The sequence below is a fragment of the Lycorma delicatula genome, chromosome 2 (assembly GCF_047948215.1).
Source record: "Lycorma delicatula isolate Av1 chromosome 2, ASM4794821v1, whole genome shotgun sequence".
Classification (NCBI taxonomy): domain Eukaryota; kingdom Metazoa; phylum Arthropoda; class Insecta; order Hemiptera; family Fulgoridae; genus Lycorma; species Lycorma delicatula.
In genome coordinates, this window is record NC_134456.1 from 26,053,970 (window position 1) to 26,078,525 (window position 24,556).

The 24,556-nt window shown below is 28.5% G+C and overlaps 1 protein-coding gene across 6 annotated transcripts in view; it reads left to right on the top strand.

The window, feature by feature from the left end:
• Positions 1-5,785, top strand: part of Ak1 (Adenylate kinase 1) — an 82,698-nt gene extending 76,913 nt beyond the window's left edge. For all 6 annotated transcript variants that reach the window (XM_075358521.1, XM_075358522.1, XM_075358523.1 and 3 more), the window contains 2 exons: positions 2,804-2,989; positions 5,618-5,785. In XM_075358521.1, the coding sequence (XP_075214636.1) occupies positions 2,804-2,989; positions 5,618-5,689 (258 nt within the window). In that variant the 3' untranslated portion in view covers positions 5,690-5,785. The remainder of the gene's footprint in view (positions 1-2,803; positions 2,990-5,617) is intronic.
• Positions 5,786-24,556: the final 18,771 nt, after the last annotated feature.

Genomic DNA, 24,556 nt, shown 5'->3' on the forward strand with positions numbered 1-24,556 from the left:
TAATGAAATTTTCTGAGTGTTTGGTGTTGACAATTATCAAGTAAGTTTCAAATGCCATGGTACGCTGCCACTCATATGAAATATAATTACTCATCCTGGCCAAAAATAATTCACCATGAGAGCTAGAAATGTTTCTGCACTTCTGCTCTGAACAGCAACCAGAAAAAATTCTTTGGTTTCACAGCAGAAACCACTGAAACCCCACTGCTGAGGTGGGACCTGGCCAATATTATGTTTCCAATATGAGAACAAGCTCTCATCAATTTCAACTGTTAAACTGGGTCCATGACCATTACTAAGGGATTGTTTTGTAATACTTTAGAAACAAAAGCCTCACACATATAGTTGCACCAACCAAATTTTTTTATTATTGTTTATCTCATCAATTATCCTGGCTAAATTTGATGGTTGTTAGCCTCTTAGCCCAGCAGTAAATAAAAATCATAATTTTGTGGAACAGTAATCTAGATCCAACAAGAAAAAAATTTCCTCCATACAACCATTCAGGGGGCATGTCCATCGATCACACGCATCCAAATGCAAAATCATGTCATGACCACATGACATATGAGAGGGTTGTGTACAATACAGTATTCCTGTAAGAGTGAGAGCATCTTTTCATTTGCAACTTGTTTCACTTTACTAATAAAATTCATGGCACTGAATGGAAGTAAATGTGTGACTCACAATACAAACTAATAAAATTGTTAATAGTTAATTAACATATGACGCAAACATTCAAAACATGATGTTATCAAAACAAAGATCATTAATCTACGAATGCTGTATGGAATCATTGTCATGTCTAGCATGTGTTTAAAGAAAAAAAGACAAAGTTTAAACAAAGCAAAAAGAAACAAGACAAAAGAATGAAATGAAAAATGATTTCTTGACATTTTACAGAAAAGATAATTTTTCTTGGTAATTGAATTAATTTCATTAATTGATGAATGAGTTCTTTTATTATTCTGTTAATTAGTGATAATTATTATTATTTGTGATTTTCTAATTATTAGTTATTAGATTCCCAGTTATTAAAAATAGTAGAAGCAGACCAACCAATTTTATATACTCAAGAATTGCAAAGCTATAAATGATAGAAGGCTCATTAATTAAAAAACATGTTTCATCCTGGAAATAGTTCATTAAACATAAATTTAAAAACACTCTTAAAGATTATTAAGATAATTAAGCCAATTCTTAATATTCCATACAAATAAAACATTTGTTTGTTTTTTAAATATATAGAAAATTTTATTTTCAGTTTTGATATTCTCTCCATTGCATAACAGCTATAGAGAGCCTTACAAATCATTTCATCATCTAATAGTACATCAGAGTCAGAAGGTGATGAAGCTCAACCAAAAATTGAAATGAGAATAGGCATGGACAAGAATAATTTCAGTGCGTAATATTTTAAGCAAGGTTAAACTGATATGTAAAGCCTTCTGTTAGGTCATCAAACAAATTGTGTTATTATTTTTCAACAGCTATACTCTCACTACAGCTGTACAGCACTACTCTCTCCCAAGGCTGAGCACACCGTAATTAATTTTTTTCATATCAATTATAAAAGTTCAGTCATTTTTTCTTCTGGACATTTAAAGTAGTAATAATCCATGACAATGTTTAAAACAGGAAAAATGTTTTGCTCTGATATTTAAAAAATTGTATTTAATTAAAAATTAGTCTTGATATTTTTTATTCAACTATGAGTTTCAAAAGACTGAATGTTGTAGTATTTTAAATTCAGTAAAAAAAAAAACTGAATAAATTTTCTGAAGGAGTTTTAGACCATATAAGAAAGAAAATAAAAAAAGTTTTGATAAAAACTGCTACAAAATGACACAAAGGAAGAATGCATCTAAAACTCCACCGCTAAATAAAAGTAAATAAATGTATTTAAAATTTAGTTATTTAAATAAGTAAACATTTTATTCTAATTGATACAGGATAATAAATTTTAAACATTACATCAATGGATAGGTAAATTATGCCCACAAATATAAAAAAGTATTTTGCCTGAGTGGATCAAGGGAAACCATGGTAAAAGCTTGATTAGAAGAACATCACAAAATTCACATTAACTATTAAGATAAAATAAATGCAGTTTATTTTAAGTGAGTATTAATAATTAAAAATATAAATATAAGAAATAATAGCAAATTAATTGTATAACTCAGAATGAATTAATGAAATTATTTCAGACATAATAAATATGAATATGTTAAAACATGATTCTTCTATTTAATTAATAGAGAAATGTTTTAAATATTGAGCAAAAAGTATTATTAAAACCAAACTTTTAATTTTTCTTAATACATTGAAGGACCTTTTAAATCAATCTTTTAAAAATGGGAAGCCCCTTTCTCATAAGCCAAATTACTGTTTACCAGAAATGCAAAAACAGTTCTGCTGTCTGGTTTGATGGAGATTAATATTGTTACTTTTTACAAACTGTTTTTTTATTGCTTACCAAACGTTGCACATTCATATAAAAGTGTGAATACTGAATATGTTAGTTTTTATTTTCTAAATATTGGTAAAATGATTCGTGTTTATAGGCAATGATATTACAGTCAATGATATTACAGCTCATTATTTATTTTGAAAAGTTGGGAGCCTTGGGAGCCCCAGAGCCTCATCTCTGAGGAGAATATATATATATAGGTATATAAGTACTATCTACTATGCTCATATTTTACTGAAACATTGAAATTTCAGACTTTTTCAGATTTTTTACTTTAGCCCTGTAGAAAGCAACCAAATTAGAAAAATCAATCTTTTTATTATAATTTTCCAGATAAAACCATGCGATTTAGTGATTTATCTTGATGCAAAAGATGATGTAATGATAGCCAGGCTTCTCAACCGAGGTAAAACTTCAGGTCGTGCAGATGACAACGAAGAAACCATAAAAAAACGATTACAAACATTCCATGATCACAATGACCCAATAGTGAAGAATTATTCTGCCAAAATGCTTACGGTATGTATTCAAATTTTTGTTTGTAAATCAATTTTTATTTTGACAGTCTGAAAGAGATGCAGCTATACAATTCACAATCTAAAACATGAAAGTAAAGTAGCATTGTATTTTATGGTCCCATCAATTTGATATTCAGAACCATAATATACAAGTACTAATGCTAGAATCATTAAAATTGTTTTTAGCATACTATATCAAAATGTGTAATTATATATGTGTATGTGTGTGTGTGTGTGTGTGTATGTGTATGTATGTGTATGTGTGTGTGTGTGTATGTATGTATGTGTATGTATTTGTGTGTGTGTATGTATGTGTATGTATGTGTATGTGTGTGTGTATGTGTGTGTATGTATGTGTGTGTGTGTATCTCTCTCTATCTCTTTCTCTCTCTCTCTCTCTCTTAGGTTATGTTACAAGTAAGTGTGTATATATGTGTGTCTGTGTGTGTGTGTGTGTGTGTGTGTGTGTGTGTGTGTGTGTGTGTGTGTATCTCTCTATCTCTTTCTCTCTCTCTCTCTCTCTTAGGTTATGTTACAAGTAAGTGTGTATATATGTGTGTGTGTGTGTGTGTGTGTGTGTGTGTGTGTGTGTGTGTGTGTGTGCTGGTTTTTACTATTTTCCTTTATGTTAATGTTACTCTTGCATTAAACAGTTAAAATATTATCTCATTATTTGCATTACTAAATTTACTATCCAAGGGATGGTTCTATTGACAAAATTTTATTTACATTAATCAGAGTTCTGTCGTAACTGCATTCAAGTGAATAGCCAATATATTTATATACAATTACATTAAGAGTAATTGCATAATTAAATATTTTTAATTAATTTAAATTTACGTTTAATCATTAGTACACATCTAAATAATAAATACAAAATTAATAGTTACAACCATATCCCATACCACATAATCCCACCCCAAATTCATATTATGTGGGATAGAAACCGTGCAGCTGAGATGGTTCCCAATTTATTCTGCAGTACAGTTTTACTATATAAAGCAATAATAAAGCTTAGAAAATGTTTTTACATATAAAAAGGCTGTCTTATGCAATTTCAACCTCTACACTGTATGAAGGATTTCTTAATGAATTCTTTCCTCTAATATTGTGTGTAATGCAGAACATAGTGAAACAGCTCATACAATAGATGTAAAAGTTACTATTGTTGTACTTTATAAAAATCTGTGTACATAAGGCTCTAGAATTATAATGGGAATTCATAACATTTTGAGTTTGAAATGTTGTTTTCTAGCACATACAATTATACAAATTAATGAATCAATAAGCCAAAAATATAATACTTGGAAATAGTCAAGATAGTCAGCATAGTATTGATATCTGTTAACTTGTGATAAGCACTGCATATTAATACATTCACGACGGCTGCCAAAATACATAGGTTTTTTATTTGCTGTAGTTATTTACATATACTTATAAAAATCCGGAAATTTTCTTTTTAATTTTTTAGTTTATATTTGATAACATATACATGAGACAAGCATAATTTCAATAACGCCAATCATATGTGTTTTTTACTTTTTTTGTGTGTACTCTGTTGGGTATACAATGTACCTTTGTTATGACATATAACTCCTGGATGTCATGCACCTGCACGGGTACAGATGCTCTGTTATTCCTAGAGCCTGCCACTAGGAACAACACTAGTTGTGCAGGCACCTGAATATAATATTACCTGAATAATATATATATTTACCAGAATAAAATAGTTGTAAACTTGTATCATATAGTTCTTTTCATGACACTTCTAATATGCTGTTGTATGATTTTAAACACCTACAGTATAGTCAAGACTAAAAATAAATGCTATAAGAAACCTGTGAATATGTGTGTAACCCCATTGGGTGCATGACAAGACATTACTAATGGGCAGAGTGCGCCCCTACAAGTACATGATGTAATTTAAAAAACAATTTGTGTACCCTTACGGGCGCACGAAATCACACATGTGTTAAAGCATGTAGCCACTGATAATTGTTTATTAATATAATCGATGCAGTTACATCATTTAATAATATTTTCATCAATATGTAGACCTAGTATTTCTACAGATTTCCTTGCATTGGTATCATAAGAATTGTCTCAGCAGCCATGGCTTGATTTTTCTGTAATGTTAGCCTTTTTCTCAGCCAATATGGCAACTGTTTCTTTACTGAAGTTCAACTCTGCCTATCGGACTTCATTTTCTATTCTGAAATCGGAACTAAAATCTAGGATACTTAAGTAAAACCCAAGTCTTCTTTGCCTAAAATCTAAATTAGTATTTTGAACTTATGGAGATTAAACCAATAGTGTAATTCTGACATTCATCTGGCACTGTTTTTTTCTGAATTAATTTTTTTATAATATGTTTTTTATAATGGTGCGTAAGAATTTGAGGCACTTGTCCAGTTTTACATAATTATTTTACATGATTCCAGTAAAATATACTTTACATGAACTGTATCACTGTAATAATATTTCATCTACTACTACTATTGGCAGGCAGTGTTAGAAAATTAAATTGAATGTTTAATTGTCAGATTCAGTTAATTTTGTAGCCACCATCTCTGAAACTTTGGGTTATTTAATCATATAATTAATTTAAATAAACTTCTATTTTTTTCAGATTGATGCACAAAAAACTCCAGAACAATGTTTTAATGAAGCAGCTGTATCAATTGACAAATTATTAAAATAACTATTAACAAATAATAGTATATTTTCAATGTACATGCAGACGGCCAGATGATTGTATAACAATTATAATAAATAATGTTAATGCAAAAGTACAAATTTTATTTTTCTAATAATTAATTATTGCTGTACATGTTTAAATTCATTTAGAAGACATTAATTTCCAACTTTGTTTTTGCAAAACAATAACAAAGTACATAACTCAATAATGCAATAATTTTTAGATGCCCTCTTTCTTCTTCCATCATAGAAGTTATTATTATCTATACAGATAAAGTTATTTAGTAGATAGATACAACAAACACTTAAAAATTAAACATCTTTTTAATCAAAATAATGCACAATGACCAACACAGCATCCTATTTGTAGATATCCCAGATCCCAATTAAGTAACAATATTAATTAGCATAGCACTCAACTACCAGTGTTCACACAATCTTACACAATAGAAAATGAGCTACTCCTGTTTAGTTTTAATAATAAAGCAGTAAATATTTTACTTTTGTAGAATTCATAAAACTGAATTGTAATGAAGAAAAAATTTATGCTCTTGTATAGAATATTTGTTTGTGCAAATTTTTAGAGCATTATTAAATTTGCCAAACATGTCTTTCATTTGTAGGTTTCTACTAATATTAACTTAATGGCAATATGTCCAGCACTTCTTGTTATAAAAATACCATGCATTTATTTTTAACTGATCTTTAGTATAAATTCGATGAGCAATAAAAATTAATGTAACAATTATCTTTGTTCTAAAACATTTTAAATTGTATCAAATGTTTTAAGAAAAACATTCCCAATTGAGCTTTACAAATAAATATTTACTGTTACAAAAACGTGATTAATCTCTAATGACTAATCTTTAAAAACAAATTAATTGCTCATAAGTTGTTAATATTGAAAAAATATATATTTTAAAACTTCTGTTTAAATATAATAAAAATATTAAATCAATTCTGTAGTTGAATTCTTATTTTTCCCATAACTCTTCATTTTCCAATTTAAACATAATATTATAAATTGGTATAGAATATTCATTAAACTTATTTTATGTAAATATCATAATTTTTATTTTTATGTAGTCAACGATCACATTTTCAAGGTACCATCATCATAGAATGTTTGATTAGCAATAAAATGGTAAGTAACAAATGAAATATATGTTAATCCTAATAAAACATATTTAAGAACATCATTATGAACAGCACTCCAGTAACTCAAATCAAAAAAGGCACCACTAATTAGCTATGAAAAATCATAAAATTAAAAAAACTTGATTCAAGTCATTTAATATCAGTAACATTTAAACTAGAGAGACTAGTAAATAAAAGGAATCAAACTCTCATTTTACTACATGAAACTTATCTGTTTCATGAAACTTCCCTGTTACCTCCATTACAGGGAGGAATAATACAAGTATATGTAATATTCTTATACAACAAAAGTATGATAATGTATATGTAATATTATGTAATACACACATGTGTATTACATAATACACATATATAATGTACATGTAAATGTACATGTACATTTATTTTTCTAAATACAAATTTACATTCAAATTTTTGATCTTGTTACTTGTTAACAAGTTACAAATCAAAATCTTAGGAAGGATTAGAGTTTCCTTCTGAATCAGAAGAAGACTTGAAATGGTAAGGACAGTTTGTTTATTACTTACCTTTTGATGATTATAATGACATTTTTAAATACTTTGGACATAGAGTAAGTGTTGCAGTTTCAAATTTTTAAGTAGCAACAAAAATCACCAGGTACATTCACATTAAAGCTCTCATCTGCATTTTAAAGCTCTCATCCAAGAGGAGAAAAATAGCGTAAACAACTGTTTACTACATTATAATCCAAAATTGCGGAGGAAAAAATGTGGATTTTTCCAATTTTCAAAGTATTCAGATTTCAATTCAATGTTCATTCCTTTGACGATGCAATGGAGTGGGATGCTTTGTTTTTAATTCACTATTATTAAGATTGAGAAAAAATTAGGTGTTGGAAGGTACTTTTTTTTTTTACAGCTACATAGGGTTAATCATGCTCCTTCTTTGAAATTTTAGAAAAAAAATCAGGCAATGTAAGACAGAAAACCTAAAAATTCAATTAATGATTATATATAATTAAATTTATTAAAAAACTTTATTGAAAATCACCCCCCCTGTCATTGGGCTAATTTTTTTTCTTAAACTAGATGAATGGGGAGAAAAGAATAAAAAAATGAGTTAATTTAAAAACAAGAACTTGATAGTGCACTAAGAAAGATACAAATGTTAGTTAATAGAAGAATATCTAAGATAATGAATGAATGAGACAAATGTTAGATAATGTGTAGTCATTGAGAGAAGAATGGAAATGAAGGGAACCATCAACAGCTGAGGGGGTGGCCACATGTTGATAGCTTGGCAATAAAACTTTTCTACTGAGCCTCTCAATTTCTATTTTAATAAAACAGCAGCAGTCATTTTAAAATTGAAAGTTTCATGAAAAATTGTTGTACATAATATTAGTAATTTATGCAATGTTAGCTACGTAATGTTATTCAAAAGTAGCTCTCAGTAAATAGGTTTTGTTGGAACTGGAAAATGTGTTTTAATGACACAAATATGATACTTACATAGCTTCATTTCAATTAATAACAGAATAGTAAAGGACAAGGGCAGGTACAGGAAAATTCAAATTGGCAAGCAACCATCTATTAGAATGAGTAGTCAATTAAAACAAGCATTAAATACAGTGCCAATATTACAAAGGTGAGCACTATAAAGTGCCTTACTATTCTCAAACAGATTGAGCAGGTTATGTGGAAATTCTAATTTTCCTTCACAACCACCTTTGTAAACCATTTTAATTAAAATTAATAATAGTGTTTTAATCATAAATTTTAGAACAAATAAATGCTATATTCACCCTACTGGTAAAAAAACCTCACTTTTTTGTAATGGTTGTAGAAGAAACTTTTCAAACACAACCTTTCTGTTTTGTGAAGCATTCTACAAACTCAAAACAGTAAAATTTCAATACCCAAATCTGAATGTTCTTTTTCAAAAAAATAAACAATTTCTTTCCAGCACTTATACTCAAATTTTTTCAGAATTTATTTAGAACCAAAACGTATCTCGCAAGATATGTTTTTTTATTCAACCAAAATATTAATCGAGTATTGGTAAAAAAAAAAAAATGATTGTTACTTCAAATATGCAAAAGTAAAACCCCTGTTTAATAATTTTATTACATCTTGCGAAATATTTTTAATTTACAAACAAAACGTCCCTGCTTTCTGAAACTGGTTTGGGATTAACAATGATTATAATGAATTATATTTTTTGGATAAAAAAAGAATTTTGATAAATGTTCAAATAGCATTTTAATGACTCTTCATTACATAAAAAAATTTATTAGACAAAAAAAGGGGGTGTGGTTAAAGTAACAACTTTAATAATAAAGCATCTGTTAAAATGATAATACAGGTTTTCATTTCTCCAACCTAAGTGAAATTTACTCTTCTTTTACAGATATGACACCTGAATAATTTTATTTTAATCCTAATGGTGAATTTTAATCCTATTTAATCGTGAAGCAATCTGCGTACTTTAGAATCAATTAAACTTAAAATTGTGATTTCTTTTATAATTTCAAGATTCTAACAAAAATGTTTATTAATTAAAAAATATTATGCATCTAATTTGAAGACACTATAAAGAACAATTGTTTTTCCAACAGATCAAATAGATGGTACAAATAGTTATTCAAGTTTGATAATTTATTACACTCTCTTCCCAGGGGTGTAATTACAGTGAACTTCTAAAACGTCTTTTAATTACTGTCAATAACACAACTTAAAAATAAATTAAGAAGTACAAAATATTCTCCGTTGTTTACTACGACCATTAGTAGTAAAAAGTGAAAACTTAAAATTAACAAACGTTAAATTTTTATACCTGTACGATTAAACTATCTTTTTTGCGTGAAACGTCTACCACACTAGTCTAGAGGTTAACTCGTTGCAAATCAGTTGTTTATCAACTGATTTTCGAAGTCGAAGGCTCAAATCTTGGTAAAACTTGATTAACACGTCTCAAGATTGGTCGGCCTGGTCAAGATTGATAGACAATGCGACATTCACCTCATTTACATGTCACACAAATCATCCTCTTCGTCTCTTTGGGCCGTAGAGGGTTGTTTATTGTTCATTAGTTGAACAGATCGCAACGAACACATTAGAAATAAAAATGCATAAAATGAATTTCTTATTGTTATTAGTAATTCCGGCCTCCTTGGCGCGAGTAGTAGTCTCGGCCTTTCTTCCGGAGGTCCCGGGTTCGAATCCCGGTTAGGCATGGTATTTTCACATGCTACAAAAGCTCCATTTCTTCTCATACTCTAAAGCAAAATCAAACGGTGATCCCGCAGGTTAAAAAAAAGTTGCTTGTAATAAGATCATTTTCCTTTCTACGCGTGCGCAGACTATCAGCTGTAGCAAAATCAGCTGTTAGTTCATCTGTCATAATTCTGATAACCTCGTTGTTTTAACCTGTTGAAATGATTTTATTTTTATATCATTGTGCGTTTTAATTCTTTCTACCGTTAAGAGCAAGCTTCAACAAAGATAGTTAGTTTAATTCACAAACTGGATGATCATTATTAATAAAGGTAAACTTTTGCTTCTTTAGTGTTAATCGAATTTGTGAAACATATTAAGGTTGGGAGCAGTTTTAGACGATGTTTTTTGCTGTTATCATGAGCTAATTAGAAAACTTTAAAACGGATTTGCAAATAAAAGTAGTGTGTTTCGTAATTTATAAAATAAAAGTATTTTTATGTTTTATCTGACATACTCGTTCAAAAGTTTTAAAAGGACATGGATTTTATGTCTGTTTTGCCAGTGGAAGTAATTGAAGAAATTTTACTGTATTTATCTGGTGAAGAGATTAAGAAATGCAGTAAGGTTAGTAAAACATGGCAAAAGGTTGTAAATGAAGAATCATTATGGCGTCATTTATGTGTGAGAAAAGGTTTAAATGCACAAACTAAAGAACATTTTACCAGTGAAACCACTATTCAATCTTGGCGGGAATATTATTGGTCTATCCACAATTGGCAAAATATGCAGTTTGTTTGCCATACAGTTGAAGATGATGGTGCTATTGAACAAGTTCAATTATGTGGTACAACTATGCTTATTCCTGGTAAATGTAGAATTAGAATATGGAATATTTGTGATATCCCAAAAATGGAACAAGAACTAGAAACAATAACTTGTAAAACGGATGGTTTTTGTTTGAGAGTTAATGGTAACTTCTTAATATATGAGTCTGGAAGTATTGTTCAGATATATCATAAAAATAGCAATAATAATTTTAACTTGTCAAAAATTTTCTTTTTTAATAACAGAAGACTGTCTGAATGTGATTGTGTGGATGACTTGTTTGAAGAATACTCTAACATTATAAAAGCCTTTCATCTTAGGGAAAAAGAAATGAATTCTTACGTATTAGTAGAATTAAATAATACAACACTTGCTGTCTTTCAGGGTGAAGTTTTATTTGTTTGGTGCTTAAATACTTGGAATAGGCAAACAGTTATCATACCTGATTATGTAGACTGTGTATTTGCAGTTAAAATACAGTTACCTAGGATATATTTAGTGACGCTCATTGATAGACGATATGTTATAAAAATCTATGATCTGAAAAGTCATTATTGGATAATGGATTTGCTGCATATTACAAATGAAGAACAAAGATTAATGTTACAACCACGTTTGATTGTTGGTGATCATTATATAGTTACTGCTGGAGTATGTGTTCAAGACCCAATGGCATCTTCTGTTATTTATCTTAAAGTATGGAAAACAGAAGATGGAAATTTAATATCAACATTAAATTTACCTTATTGTTATTTTAATTGTTTTTTAGTTAATGATATTATAATTTTAACTGTTTCTTCAAATGTAATAGCAGTATGGGATCCATTGAAAAATGTTAAGATAAGAAAATTAATATTACATGATAATAAATTTATTTTAATTAAACCAGTTTCTAACAATCTTTTAGTTGTTTCTTATAGTAATTTTTTTGAGGTCTGGAATTGGAAAACAGGATTGAGATTATATGAAACAGAACCAAAGTTTGTATGTAGTTACAATCAGAAAATGAATAGTTTATTTTATATTCAGCCTGATGCAGACTGTAATTTGTTACCCCATGAATTTAATAAACCACAGAAAGTTGTGATATTCAATTTCAGGGAACAGTCAGATTTAGAAACATGTTAGGTTCTGCTATCTGTGTACTAAATTGTGTTATGTAGTTAATAAATATTATAAATGTAAATGTAAAATTTAAAATTACATAAGCTAAGATAATTCTTATCTATTCTGCTCTCTGGTGGTTGTAAATATTTTACTTTTAGATTTATGTAATATTAGTAATGTTGTATTGACAGTAGCTCAAAATATAACTTTCTTAACACATATCCATGGACCTATTATTACATATGTTTAGTTCAGATATTTATGATGTGTGAAATTATCCCTGGAAAGTTCCTTGTTATTAGGTAGAACAGTGCATGTGTTATTACTTTTTATAAAATATATGTTGTCTTTTTTAAGCAACAGATAAAGGAAAGGTTCACTTTCTTTCACTGAGCGACTCTTAACAGAAAGAACAGGTGGCTTCTCTTCCATTCTCGACATGACTTACTCATGATATTACTAATTAGTATATGAGGCTACATACTATTAAACATCTGGGTTTTGCATAAGATCCTTCATGTAATAAGATACTGTTTCACACCCCTCTCCCCGCATATACACACACACACACACACACACATGTGTATATATATATAATATACTTTCACTTTTTACCTCATCTTCAAACCCAATGTTTCTCTCTAAGACCACTCTTCTACATACTACTGTACAGTACTACAGTGAACAAGTATTACATGATGTAGTAGTATGATTTTCAATAAATGATTTTTCATTTTACCATCATCCCTTTGGATGTTTTTATATTTTTATTTACAGAAAAAAATAGGTAAAAAAGTAATTAAAAAAAAAACATAGGCTGGATATTGTCTTTCAATTAGTCAGTGAAGTCTGGTTTCATAAAAACAAACATTTCTATATTGCTTTTACAGTAAAATCATTTTTGGCTAGGTTAAACCATAGGTCACTATCAATTATTAGTAATTCTGTTTTGACTTAATTTAGTTTTGTTATAAAATATAATTTTTTTAAAGTCAATCCAAAATATTTTGATGTACTGACCACAGAATTACTAGTTTTAAAACATATTGCTACTAGTGCAATATCATTTGGTTTTTCATGAGTCTGATTATAAATTAATCTGTAAATATTGTAGCCATTATTCAAAATTATTTCATCAGATTTTGCTTAGTAATTTTTTCCGGTCTTTGTTTATATTTATTAATGTAGTATTTATGTAGGTATCCAGCATGTTTTTTTATAATAATGTTGTTCGCCCTTTTATCTTTGTCTAGTTTTTTTCATTGTAATCTTAAATTAAATGTTTAATCAAAAATGTTGTGGAACATGACCCAAATATTGCAAATTTTGCATAGGATATAAACAAAACACAACATCTTTTGTCAGAAAAGGTTATCAAAGAATTGAAAAATAATTTTCTACCATGTTATTAAAATCATCATCGCTCATATACATATATCAGCTTTGTTTTTATGATTAATACAGTTTTCTTATTAATACACATAATGAACACAGAACTTCTTATTACCTTATATATATATATTATTATTATTATTATTATTAGCAAGCTAATAAAAGCTTAACATTTTATGTAATAACTTTTAAATATATGAAGATTCATTCATCAATAGTAATAAATACTATATCAGATTGCTGTCATTACAGGTAACAACTGATAGTTGCCATAATAAACTGAATTAAATATTGGTCACAGTTAAACTAGCTATTAAAACAGGTATGTCAGTTAATCATGATCAAAATTTACCTGTTTATCTGTTTATAATCGTTTCATTTAATTTTATTAATAGATTTATCTTACAATGTAATTTTATTAAAATTTAAACATTCTGTTAATTTGTTTATTGGTTATTATTGGAATTAATTGTAATGATCATAAATACATTTATATTGGTAAAACTATTAATTGGTATTATTTAATAAATAATCTGTAACTGGTGAAAACAAAGATTTTTAAAAAGAACATTTATGGGATACAAAAATAAATAAAAGGATTTTTCAAATGTTTCCAATTATATCATTATATATGGATCTATTGAGATTAATATAGAAATATTAGAAATAAATAATAAATTTATATGTCCATTCCAACTATGCTGCTGGGGCAGCCAACTTAAAACCATCAGTATTTGATGATTGATCCATTCTGAATTTGCACATAATATCATCTTTTAATAAAGATAGGTCAATAAATGTTCATAATTTGACATAAATGTAATTCTATTTCACTTTCACTGCATCAAATGCCCTCTTTTTAATGTGTATTCTATTCCACATTAAATTTCATTATAATGTTACTAATTGTTAATTAATTGATATCGGTAATAATCATGTAGTTACCATGAATGTTTTCATATGAAAAATTTCAAGTCGATTGAATAATAGAAGCATATGAAAAATTGATTGCAAGTTTAATGTAGAAAGACAGACAGTATTGATTAAATAAAAATAGTTAAAATGATTATTTTAAAATCTGGAAGCATTTAAATAAAAATAATAAAATAGCAAGTCCTGAATTTATTGAAAATATATAAATGTTGAAAAATCCAGAAAAAATGTTATATTCATATTTTTATATTGATTTTATAGTTTATAACATTGGTTATCAACTTATGTAAAATCCTTCATAAACTTTGATGTACATGAGGTTATAAAATATTTTTTTATAATTGGGAGCATATTACTGCTGTTTCAAATTAATTTTAAAACATCCCATACTCATGATTTAAACAGTGTTAGAGTTATAATGAGAATCAGATAAATTCTTTTTTTTGTAATATGATGAAAAATTCTTGTTGGAAAACAAGCAATGGTTTATATTTACTTAAACATTAGACAATAATTTTTTTTAGATCCACCATTAAAAAGAACTGTCTTCCCATTCTTGAATTAGGGAATTTAAATATTTCTGAAGATAATGCTGCCCACTTCTTAACAGGCCATTAGCATTACAAAAGAGACCATTTAGGATTGTTTATGGAAAAAAGTTTTTAAAAAGCTTTTGTCAAATAAGTATTCCACATATTTTCTTATTTGTAGACTAATTATATATTTTATCATTATAATGTTGTAGTGTATGCAATAAGGAGCATAATGTCATTACTACTGTTTCAAAGTTAATTAATTTCAAACCATTTTGTGATCATTGTGATAATTTAAACAATATTTAAATATGTTATAAACATTTATTTATTTTCTTGAGTAACAACATCCTGTTGCCCAATTACAATTATAAACAATGATAGGAAATGGATTTCATACCTGTTGAAAAATACCAAGCTTACCCAGAATTAAACTTAGAATCTTCAGATGAAACGTACACACACTATCATTACCCTTTAGACATCAGTTACATGATCGCAATCCAAAATTAATTTTTAATTATTTCAGATAAAAGAAAATTACAAATAAAGTGATAAGAACTCATTTAAAATAGTGTAATAAGATAGAAGGACTCAACCAAATAATTCAAGGCAGCATCATTAAAGATCAAAGAACTTTCCAGATGGAAAATAATTATATTTTAAATTTATAGGTATCTAGTCCATGAACGTCTTCTGATTACCACTTTTTTTTATTTTCATAATATTTATTTTTTATTGTAGTCTTACATATTGTATTGTTACTGCCATTATTTTATGTTACATTATTGTATTTATTAAGTGTTGATTACCATATTGTTAAATTAAGTAAATTTTTAAAAATTATAATTGTGTTAGAAAAAGAAATCAGTAATCTTACTTGCATGCTGTCTGCATACAAAAAAAAAAAATCACGAATGCAATATGAAATGGCAGAATATACACTACTTATGTGTAGTTTTTTTTTAATACAAAAAATAATTAAATACAATTGAAGATAGACCTGAAACTATAAAGATCTTATTGAATGAAAATAATCATATTTAGTGCCACTGGTTGTACAGTATATTACTAATAATAACTTAATCAGCACAAAGGTTAACATTTAAAATAAATCATATATGATAAGATGGACTGTTTCCCTCTGTTGTTGGAATATGTAATCCCAACTACAATTGCATTGTTAATTAATTTGGAACACAATTAGGTTGATAATTTACTTTCTAATCTTACATCTGTTTTGTTGCAATTGGTCAAAATCTGTGTATCTTACTTTAATATTAAACAAAAATTTTCTTAATTCATTTCATGAAATTAAACGGATTAATTTCGTGATTGTGTTTTATTTTGCAGTATTTCATTGTAATACTACTACATGAAACAAACTCCCACATCAGAGGAAAACAATCAGCAATTGAGATTTAAACAAATTTTAAGAGATACAATTCTTTTGTTGTAAAATTTATGTATATATTTGTTTACTTTCAGTTGCATCTTATATATATATATATATGCATAAAATTTGCAATTACCATACTCCTTTGTTTTAAACTTAAAGTAATCAAATTTTTTATCTCAGATACTATATTCACTTAAACACAAAAAACACACATAAAAATAAATGCTGTTACATACATGTGATTCATTAAGTTTATGGCACTGAAACTTTATTTTATTATATACTGTTATTACCTTAGGTGATATAACTATTATTTCAGTATAGCGCTATTTGTCTCTTATTAATTAAGAAAATAAAAATTCTTTGTTTTATATTATACTTAATTAGAGCAAACATTATTTTAACACTAGCGTAGTATTTATTATTTATTTTTTGTTTAGGTTGTGTGGTTCAAGATTGTTACAAAATTGATTTTAGTAAAATATTTGATGAATTATTATTAGTGATTTATTTTCTTTTTTTTTATCTTTTTCTCTTTACAAGAGGAGGTTATGTATTTGACAAGCTTATATGCATATACATTCTGGTATTATAATTCCAAAATATTTATGCTAATTTTCTCTATAATTCTTGAACGCAGTCCTGCGCAGAGTTACTGTATACTTGTAAAATTTTAAAAAAGCAAAATAATGGATAAAAGATTATTTTTTGGGGATTAAGATTAAAAAAATTAACAAACAATGCTTGGTTAGTCTTGTTTGTGTCTCTTTTCTTTTGAGTGGAGATTAGAAATGCTGGGTCTATCTGATAGTGACTTCAGCCTGTAGACTTATTTTCTAGCCACTGGATAGATAACAAAGTCTGAAAATGATAATACCATCAGGGTAGTTTACTTATTTTTGTTTTATGATAAATGACAGAAGTTAAGTGAAATCAAAATCAGTGTTTTGGTTTGAATATATGAAAATTAGTTTTTAATAACATTTGCTGGTATTTGAGACTAAATGTTAATTTTTTTCTGATTCATGATATTTAGGGACCTAAAATTTTAATTAACTATTTTTCTGTGTTTTTTTTCTGTAAGTTGAACACTGCTGTCTAGCATAAGTGTTAAAACGACATGTCACATCACTGATACAATGGCACATTAGCTTTGAAAAAATCTTGCTCTTGTACAGTTGCCCAAATCTTGTGGAAACAAAATTCCATTTAAAGTGATTAGTTTCTTTTAAATTCTTGTTTTATAAAAAAGCTTAATGCATTTATTCATACAAATGACTCTTAGATAAATTTAAGGAAAAAATATTGTAAAGTGTTTCAGAGAGTTTTTTTTAATTTAAAAGTGATTAGATTAATATAGATAATGATATGTTTATTAATAATGCATACACTTGTAGTTGTCAATATAGATAGTTATAAATAGTTATCAATTAGTTTTTGGCTGTGTATTATAATAATTTTATCACATTATCATTTTTTTTATATAAAATAATAAAATTTACTAATATTATTAATGATAGAAAAAAATTGATTTTAGATATATTTATATCATTATAGATGTTTAATTTAGGTATTAGTTAATAGCATTATTAGTCTTATTAGGGAATTGAATTAAAAAATTGTTATTTTTTATATTAATCTTCGCCTAAGAATAAACATTTATTTATGAATTTACCACCGTACTTCAGAACTGTATAGTTTCATTACATCAGTCTGGCGAGTATGCCAAATATGTACTGAATGTTGACATTCAGTACTCAGTTTTGTTGAAGATTTATATATTAGTTAATAATTATTTGTTATAGTTTATATATTTTTCTAAAAATTACCATAAAATATTTTATTTTAAATCATTTGTCAAAAATAATTCGTCATAAAAGCTATAAAATATATGTAGAATGCTGAACATTTTCACCTTTATTATAAACATAGTTCAGAAAATTCTGAGGAAAACCATTCAATATTAGTAAGTAATATAAAAATCTAATTTGTTGTATTAGTTACAGTAGAAAATAAGATGATGTCTTGAGGTTTATTTTTTGAGGGGGGAGAGATGAGATAATGTTTTAAACTTTTAGAACAATAAATATCTTCATAATAATATATGATACAAATATTGTAATACAATTTCCCTATTTAGTAAAAATTATATATTTTTTTTAAAATTAAAATTTATGAGCTTAGTTCATGATTTAGAAATGACATAATACAACAGTAATGGTGAAGTGAATCTTAGTTCTGTATGCATTTTTATTATCATATTCCATATCTCAGTTCTTAGCACTGGTTCTCTCATACCATTGGAGAAGCATTTCAGACTTTGTGTGTTGTTTGCAATACAACAGTTCTTGAAATGAGAGGATGAGGCCTGCAGACAATTAAATTCTTTGGAGGTATACTGGGACACCATACCCTCTGCAGATATTACAGTAAGCATGATTTCAGTCTCCTCAAGTCTCCAAATGTGTTTAATCTCCAGAGCTAGGTTTTCGTACTTGCACTACATCCCCCTTAGTCTTCACCACATTCTACAATAATAGCACTGCAATATCTATGACATGCCCTTTTATTTATTTTGTTTATTAAGACTGCATCTGGGCATTTGTAATCTACAATTATGTCTGTTAAAATTGGTCTGTTCCAGTGTAGTATCACATTTCTATCCTCAAGTATTCTGGCAGGGGTGTACTTGTAGTGAGGTTCATATTCCTTGATTAGTCCAGCCTTCAAAGCTATTTCTTGATACACTATTTTAGCTGACTGGTTATGTCTTCTCAAATAGAATGATTGTGCAAGCTGAGACTATCCAGCTGTTATGTGCTCTATGGATTTGCCAAGCAAATTACATTTATGACATAAATCCATTGTGTCCTGTTTCAAAATATGTTTCTTCTTCTGACAACCTTAAAATAGGACGACCTTCTTCCATCACGACAACATAATCATTCATAGTAGGTATTTCTTGGATGATTTTTTGCAGCCATTCAGCCTTTTCATCATATTCTTTTCTGTTGAACCAGACATTCTTCCAGTATGAGATAAAATTGCCATTACCATCTGGTATTGTTTCATTTAGGTTTTTAGAAAACGCTTTCGGGTTGGTTAAAATTCTTTATTCTGTTTCTTTCTTTTGAACAAAAAATTCATTATATCAATGTGGTCTTGTATTGAGAATATGAACCCTTCATTTTCAGGATACTGAGAGCTGTTATGCAACCAACTAAGGGAGTTAAATTAATTTCAATGTATCTTAATTGAAACTGGTATTTTCCATGGAGAGTCTTTGTCTTCCATTGACTGTCTTGGTTGGTTTCTAATTTTATTTGATGGGTAGGATTTCCCATTCAAAGTGAAGTGTATTCTTGGTCTGCCACAATAATATTTTTTAATATTGTGTTGTTGGACTTCACAAATATTCTCTCTTGTTCTTCTCCTGCCTTTTATAGAGGTTGTAGAGTTGATCAATCCCCTGCCTCTAATCTTCCTAGGTAAACATAGTCGCGCTATTGCTGAGTTGGGATGCAAGCATTGAAATTTATTAAGGAGGAATCTTATGAGTTGGTCTAACTTATTTAGATCGATAACTGCCCATTGTATCACTCCAAAAGAATAGGTCAGCACTTGCACAGATCACATGTTTATAGCTGTGATTAGGTTTTTTGAGGACAGTTTAGTATTGACCAGCTTTGTGACTTTTTTCTTTCAGACCACTTTTTATGGTTGAGCTTACAATTCTGCTTGACACCTTGATATCTATAAAGTTCATAGGATTCCAAATCTTTAATATCTTGAATGTTTTCAAAGCTCACTTTGAAGCTTGGTAAGCCATGGTTACCAACCCTCTCTCCATGTGGATTTTTGCACACTTGTGAAGGCCAAAAGACATATGGATGACTTGGCTGAACTGAGTGGTAATATCAGTGAGATATTTGAGTTGAATTGAAGTTTTCATAAACAACTTCGTCATCTATATAAAGTTGATATAGATTCGTGTGCTTTTGTCTTTCATTTTAGGTCTATAGCTACTATTTAATATTTTCAGAAGGTGTGATAGAGGATTGATGACCAGACAGAACCCCAGCAGGGGCTAAGTGAGTCTCCTAGATAGACATCTCTGTTAATTTGCACCGATCCGATATATGAAGACTTCATCCACAGCGTCCTTCTCCATTTGCTCATGCAATGTGCCAAAGTAGCTCTGATTCTTGGGTTAATTTTACAGATGTTTAGTACTCATAACAACCATTTGGCACCAAATCAAAAGCTTTACTATACTTGATATAGCTCAGATTCAGGTTTAATTTTCTTGTTGCGGCTTGTCCCAGTAGGTGGTATCAATTGTAAGCTGTTCTTTACATACTAGAGTATTGTGAGAACTTTGATTCTGTTCTGGCACTAAGACATTGTTCTAGTCACAGTGATTGTAAATTTTTTCTGCAATGACTGAGATGAATAACTTGTAGAATACAGAAAGGCAGGTGATAGGGCGATAGTTTTTCAGCTGCTTAGGATCATTTTTTTTGTAGATCAAGTATGTTTTGTCTAAGATCAACTAGTCGGGGATAGATCTGGGTTCTCACATAGCTTTAGTGAATGCAAAAGCTAGTAAAGAATGTATCTTTAACCAAAAGTTTTGGATTCCATCAACACTCAAGAGATTTCAAGTTGGAGATTTTTGTAGCTACATTTGCTGCTTCTAATGTTGTGACAACGTGATCATTCATAGTAGGTATTTCTTGGATGATTTTTTGCTGCCATTCAGCATTTCCACCATTTTTTTTTTTGTTGAATCAGACATTCTGCCAGAATGAGATAAAATTGTCATTACCATTTCCATCTGGTGTTTCATTTAGGTTTTTAAAAACACTTTTGGGTTTGTTAAAAATTCTTTGTGCTGTTTCTTTCTTTTGGTTAATCCATTACGTCAACACAGTCATGTCTTTTTGCTTTATAGATCTGTCTTACTATATCCTTGAGTTCCATAAGTTTCACCTTTATTTGACAATTGAATTCTGACAACCAAGCAGCATATTTCATTATTTCTTTCATCGTATTTAGGATTTTTTAATTTTATTTCCTTTTAGATATGCTGCTATGATGTCAGATTTAGCTCTCAATTCTCCAATCTGTTTTTTCAGTTATCATCCACAGAGGGGGTTCAACTCTATCATTTCTCTTTGTTTCAAGTCCACTGTTGTTTCTTTCTCAAAACAGTTTTTGTCCATTAGCTTCCAGTAGGGTGAAAGGGGCCACAAACATCCTTAGATGAATTTGGGAAATATCATCTCATTTGCCTAGAAATTGTCTCAGGATCTCGTTTATTCTTCCTGTGTTTGTGAAAGTGTACTTTTTTATTTTAGTTTAGGTAAACAAAGTCTATTGGTCGGTTCAACACCTTCATAAAATCTAAAGTTGCTGTAAAACTCATTTTCCATTGATTTTTTACAGCCTTCTTATTTTATTGGTTTAAAGACTCCTGAGTATTTAGATGAGATCTTTTGACTAGGCCCTTATGTACTTTGACTGGGTTCTTTTCTGCTTTGACTAGATTCATGAAACTCCTAGATACATTCAGTGATTTCTATGTCATTATCCAATGGATCCAGAGATGGTTCCCTTACACTTGCGTTGATGCAGACAAATCTCTGTCTGATTTCCTCCAGCTTAATTTAATTCAGATATTTCTTTCTTATTGCTGCATTTTAATAATCCACTGCATCTTGCTCTGTTAGCATTAACTCTGGGAATATATTGGTATTGATGTGATGTCTTGGTGAAACTTTGCTCTCCTGCATGGAAGTAGGTGATGTTTTCCATTATTAACATGATAAAAAGACTATTACTTTCATATTCTTTTTTTTTTGTTCATTTTATTTGTTGTTTTCCTGGCACTCGAACAGTGCGACTGTCTGTCTGCATTTTCACAAGTGTAGATGTTATCAATGTAGTAGATTTGCAGATTATCCAGGTTATTATTTGTAGTAGAAAGTTTAAGTGTGTTATTGGGTTGGTTGAGCCATCCTATTGGACAGCATCCATGACCTTGATGCCATTCAGAATATTGTTTTTGAGACTAGGTTATAAACATTCTCCAAGCAAAAAATGAATTGTGCGGAAAGCAAACAAGTCTTTAGTTTTTAATCTCTTGTAAACGCATTATACAATCTCATTAGATGTCATTTTTAACCATACGTAAGCAAATGTATTTTGTTTGGTTGGTGAACATTTTGAAATGACCTTCAGAAATGGTAAAATTGTACAAATACATTTGTCATGTGTAATATGCTGACTGGTCTGGCAATTTCGGCAAGATTAAGTTTTTCTGAACATCAAAACTTAAATTTTAATAGTTTTCCTCATCTCATAATAATTTATAAAATGCTTCAGCCTTTGCCTTATGAAATTTAAATTTTAACTGGGTCACATTTTTCAGGTATATTTTTAAATTTTCTAATTTTGTATTTTATATGATCACATGTTGAGCAAAAATTAGTAGCAGGTGACAAAAAACTAATTTTGAAATATGTAATAAATACTTGACGAAAAAAATTATACGTTATGTTTAAATTATCATTATCATAATTTTCATTGTACATTTCCTGTCATTTTTTAATTGATAGATCACTACTTAAATACTGTCTCATAACATTTTTGCTGTAATTGTAATGACTTTCAATTGCGTTAATTAATTTTTATTAAACCTTTTTAAGAGCATTTTTTTTTCCTTCATATTTAACACTTAATTAAAATAAAAATATCACTGAAGATGGGCTTGAGTTCAAAAACGTTTTGATGAACATAAAAAAGTAAAGGTAAGAGTGTTTTCAAATTCTGTACTTTTTGGAGGCTGAAAAAATATTACTATATTATATATAATTATTTAACATAGAGAGGAAAAAATGGACTATAAAAAATTTATTCTAAGTAAATTAACATATATATATATAGAGCCTATGATATTCCTGGTAACGTAAGGATTCCAATACGAAGTCATAATTTAAATTGGTTCAGCCGTTGAGTTTCTACAGTGGAACGAACATACATACATGCATCTTAAACGCATTACACTCCTTTTCAGGCAGTCATGTTATAATTATTGATTTACATAAATTAACTTCAATAAGTAAGTAGTATCTACTATGTTATTAACAACTGTTGTAAAAGCTTTGTCAGTTGTTAATAATTCTTGGCTGAAAGTTACGGGAGAGCAGCAGTTTCTTCATTAGAAAAGTATTTTACCAGATGATGTTTGTTGTATTTGCCATGTAAAATTGTATGCTATAGAATTAATTTATATTCAGAATATCACCAGTAATAATCATCAAATGAATTAGGTTCACATCAGAAGGACTTAAGAGAAGAAATTTCTTAGCCAAAAGAACTAACTATATGACCACTTTTTGAATGTTAAAGTCATGAATGTTTTTAAAAAATAATCTCATTGAAACAATTGCTTATAGTTAATGAGCTATTCTTTGTTGCTGTATTACCCTGTTTAAAATTCAGTTAAGGTATAATTACTTTTAATTGGATTTAAATTCATACATTACTGGTGTACTTTTTGTCAATGAGGTTCAATTGTTAGCACATCCAGGAGCAGTCAATGTGAAACTGAATGACCCCCAATTGTCTAATTAAAATTGACTTTTTTGTTTGTTTTTCTGGATGTATAATTCTAAAATAAAACGTAAAACCTATATGATATTATAGCAGTTTGTAAAATTCTGAGTCTGTATTCTACCTAAAAATACTTTGTGATTGGGAAAATAATTTTGCAGATGTGTTTTTGTTCAAAATATTACTTGTAATTGGCTTCTTTTGGAAAGTCAAATAGCTTAACTTAATTGTTAACCTCTTAATGAGGTATGGAAAGCAGTATCAGTTAATAAATATTTTTTCAGGGACTATCTAAAGTACTCATTTGTGCCTAAAATCATTTTGTTTTATAATAATCATAATTTTGATTCTCTCAAACTATAAATTTAAACATCATGTAGCCCTGAAATTAATAAAAAAAAACTTGTAAATTAACAAAACAAGGATTCTTAAAAAAAATAAAAAAGTTATTTTATTAATATCATCAAGATTTACTGTATCTTTCTTGATGTTTGCATAAAATATGCAGGATAATTACTAGTGGTTTTGTCTATATACAACATACAAATATTTGATTTAGTTGTAAGCAAAAAGAAAAATTCTGTAAATTGAACTGTGTCTACACTGATTTTATTTTCAAAACAAATTACTACCACACAACAGTTAATATTCTGTTACTGCTTTGTGCAGATATTTAGTGTACATTTTTTTGGTAATATTTTCTAGTGACTGCTCAGATTTGCAGGGTT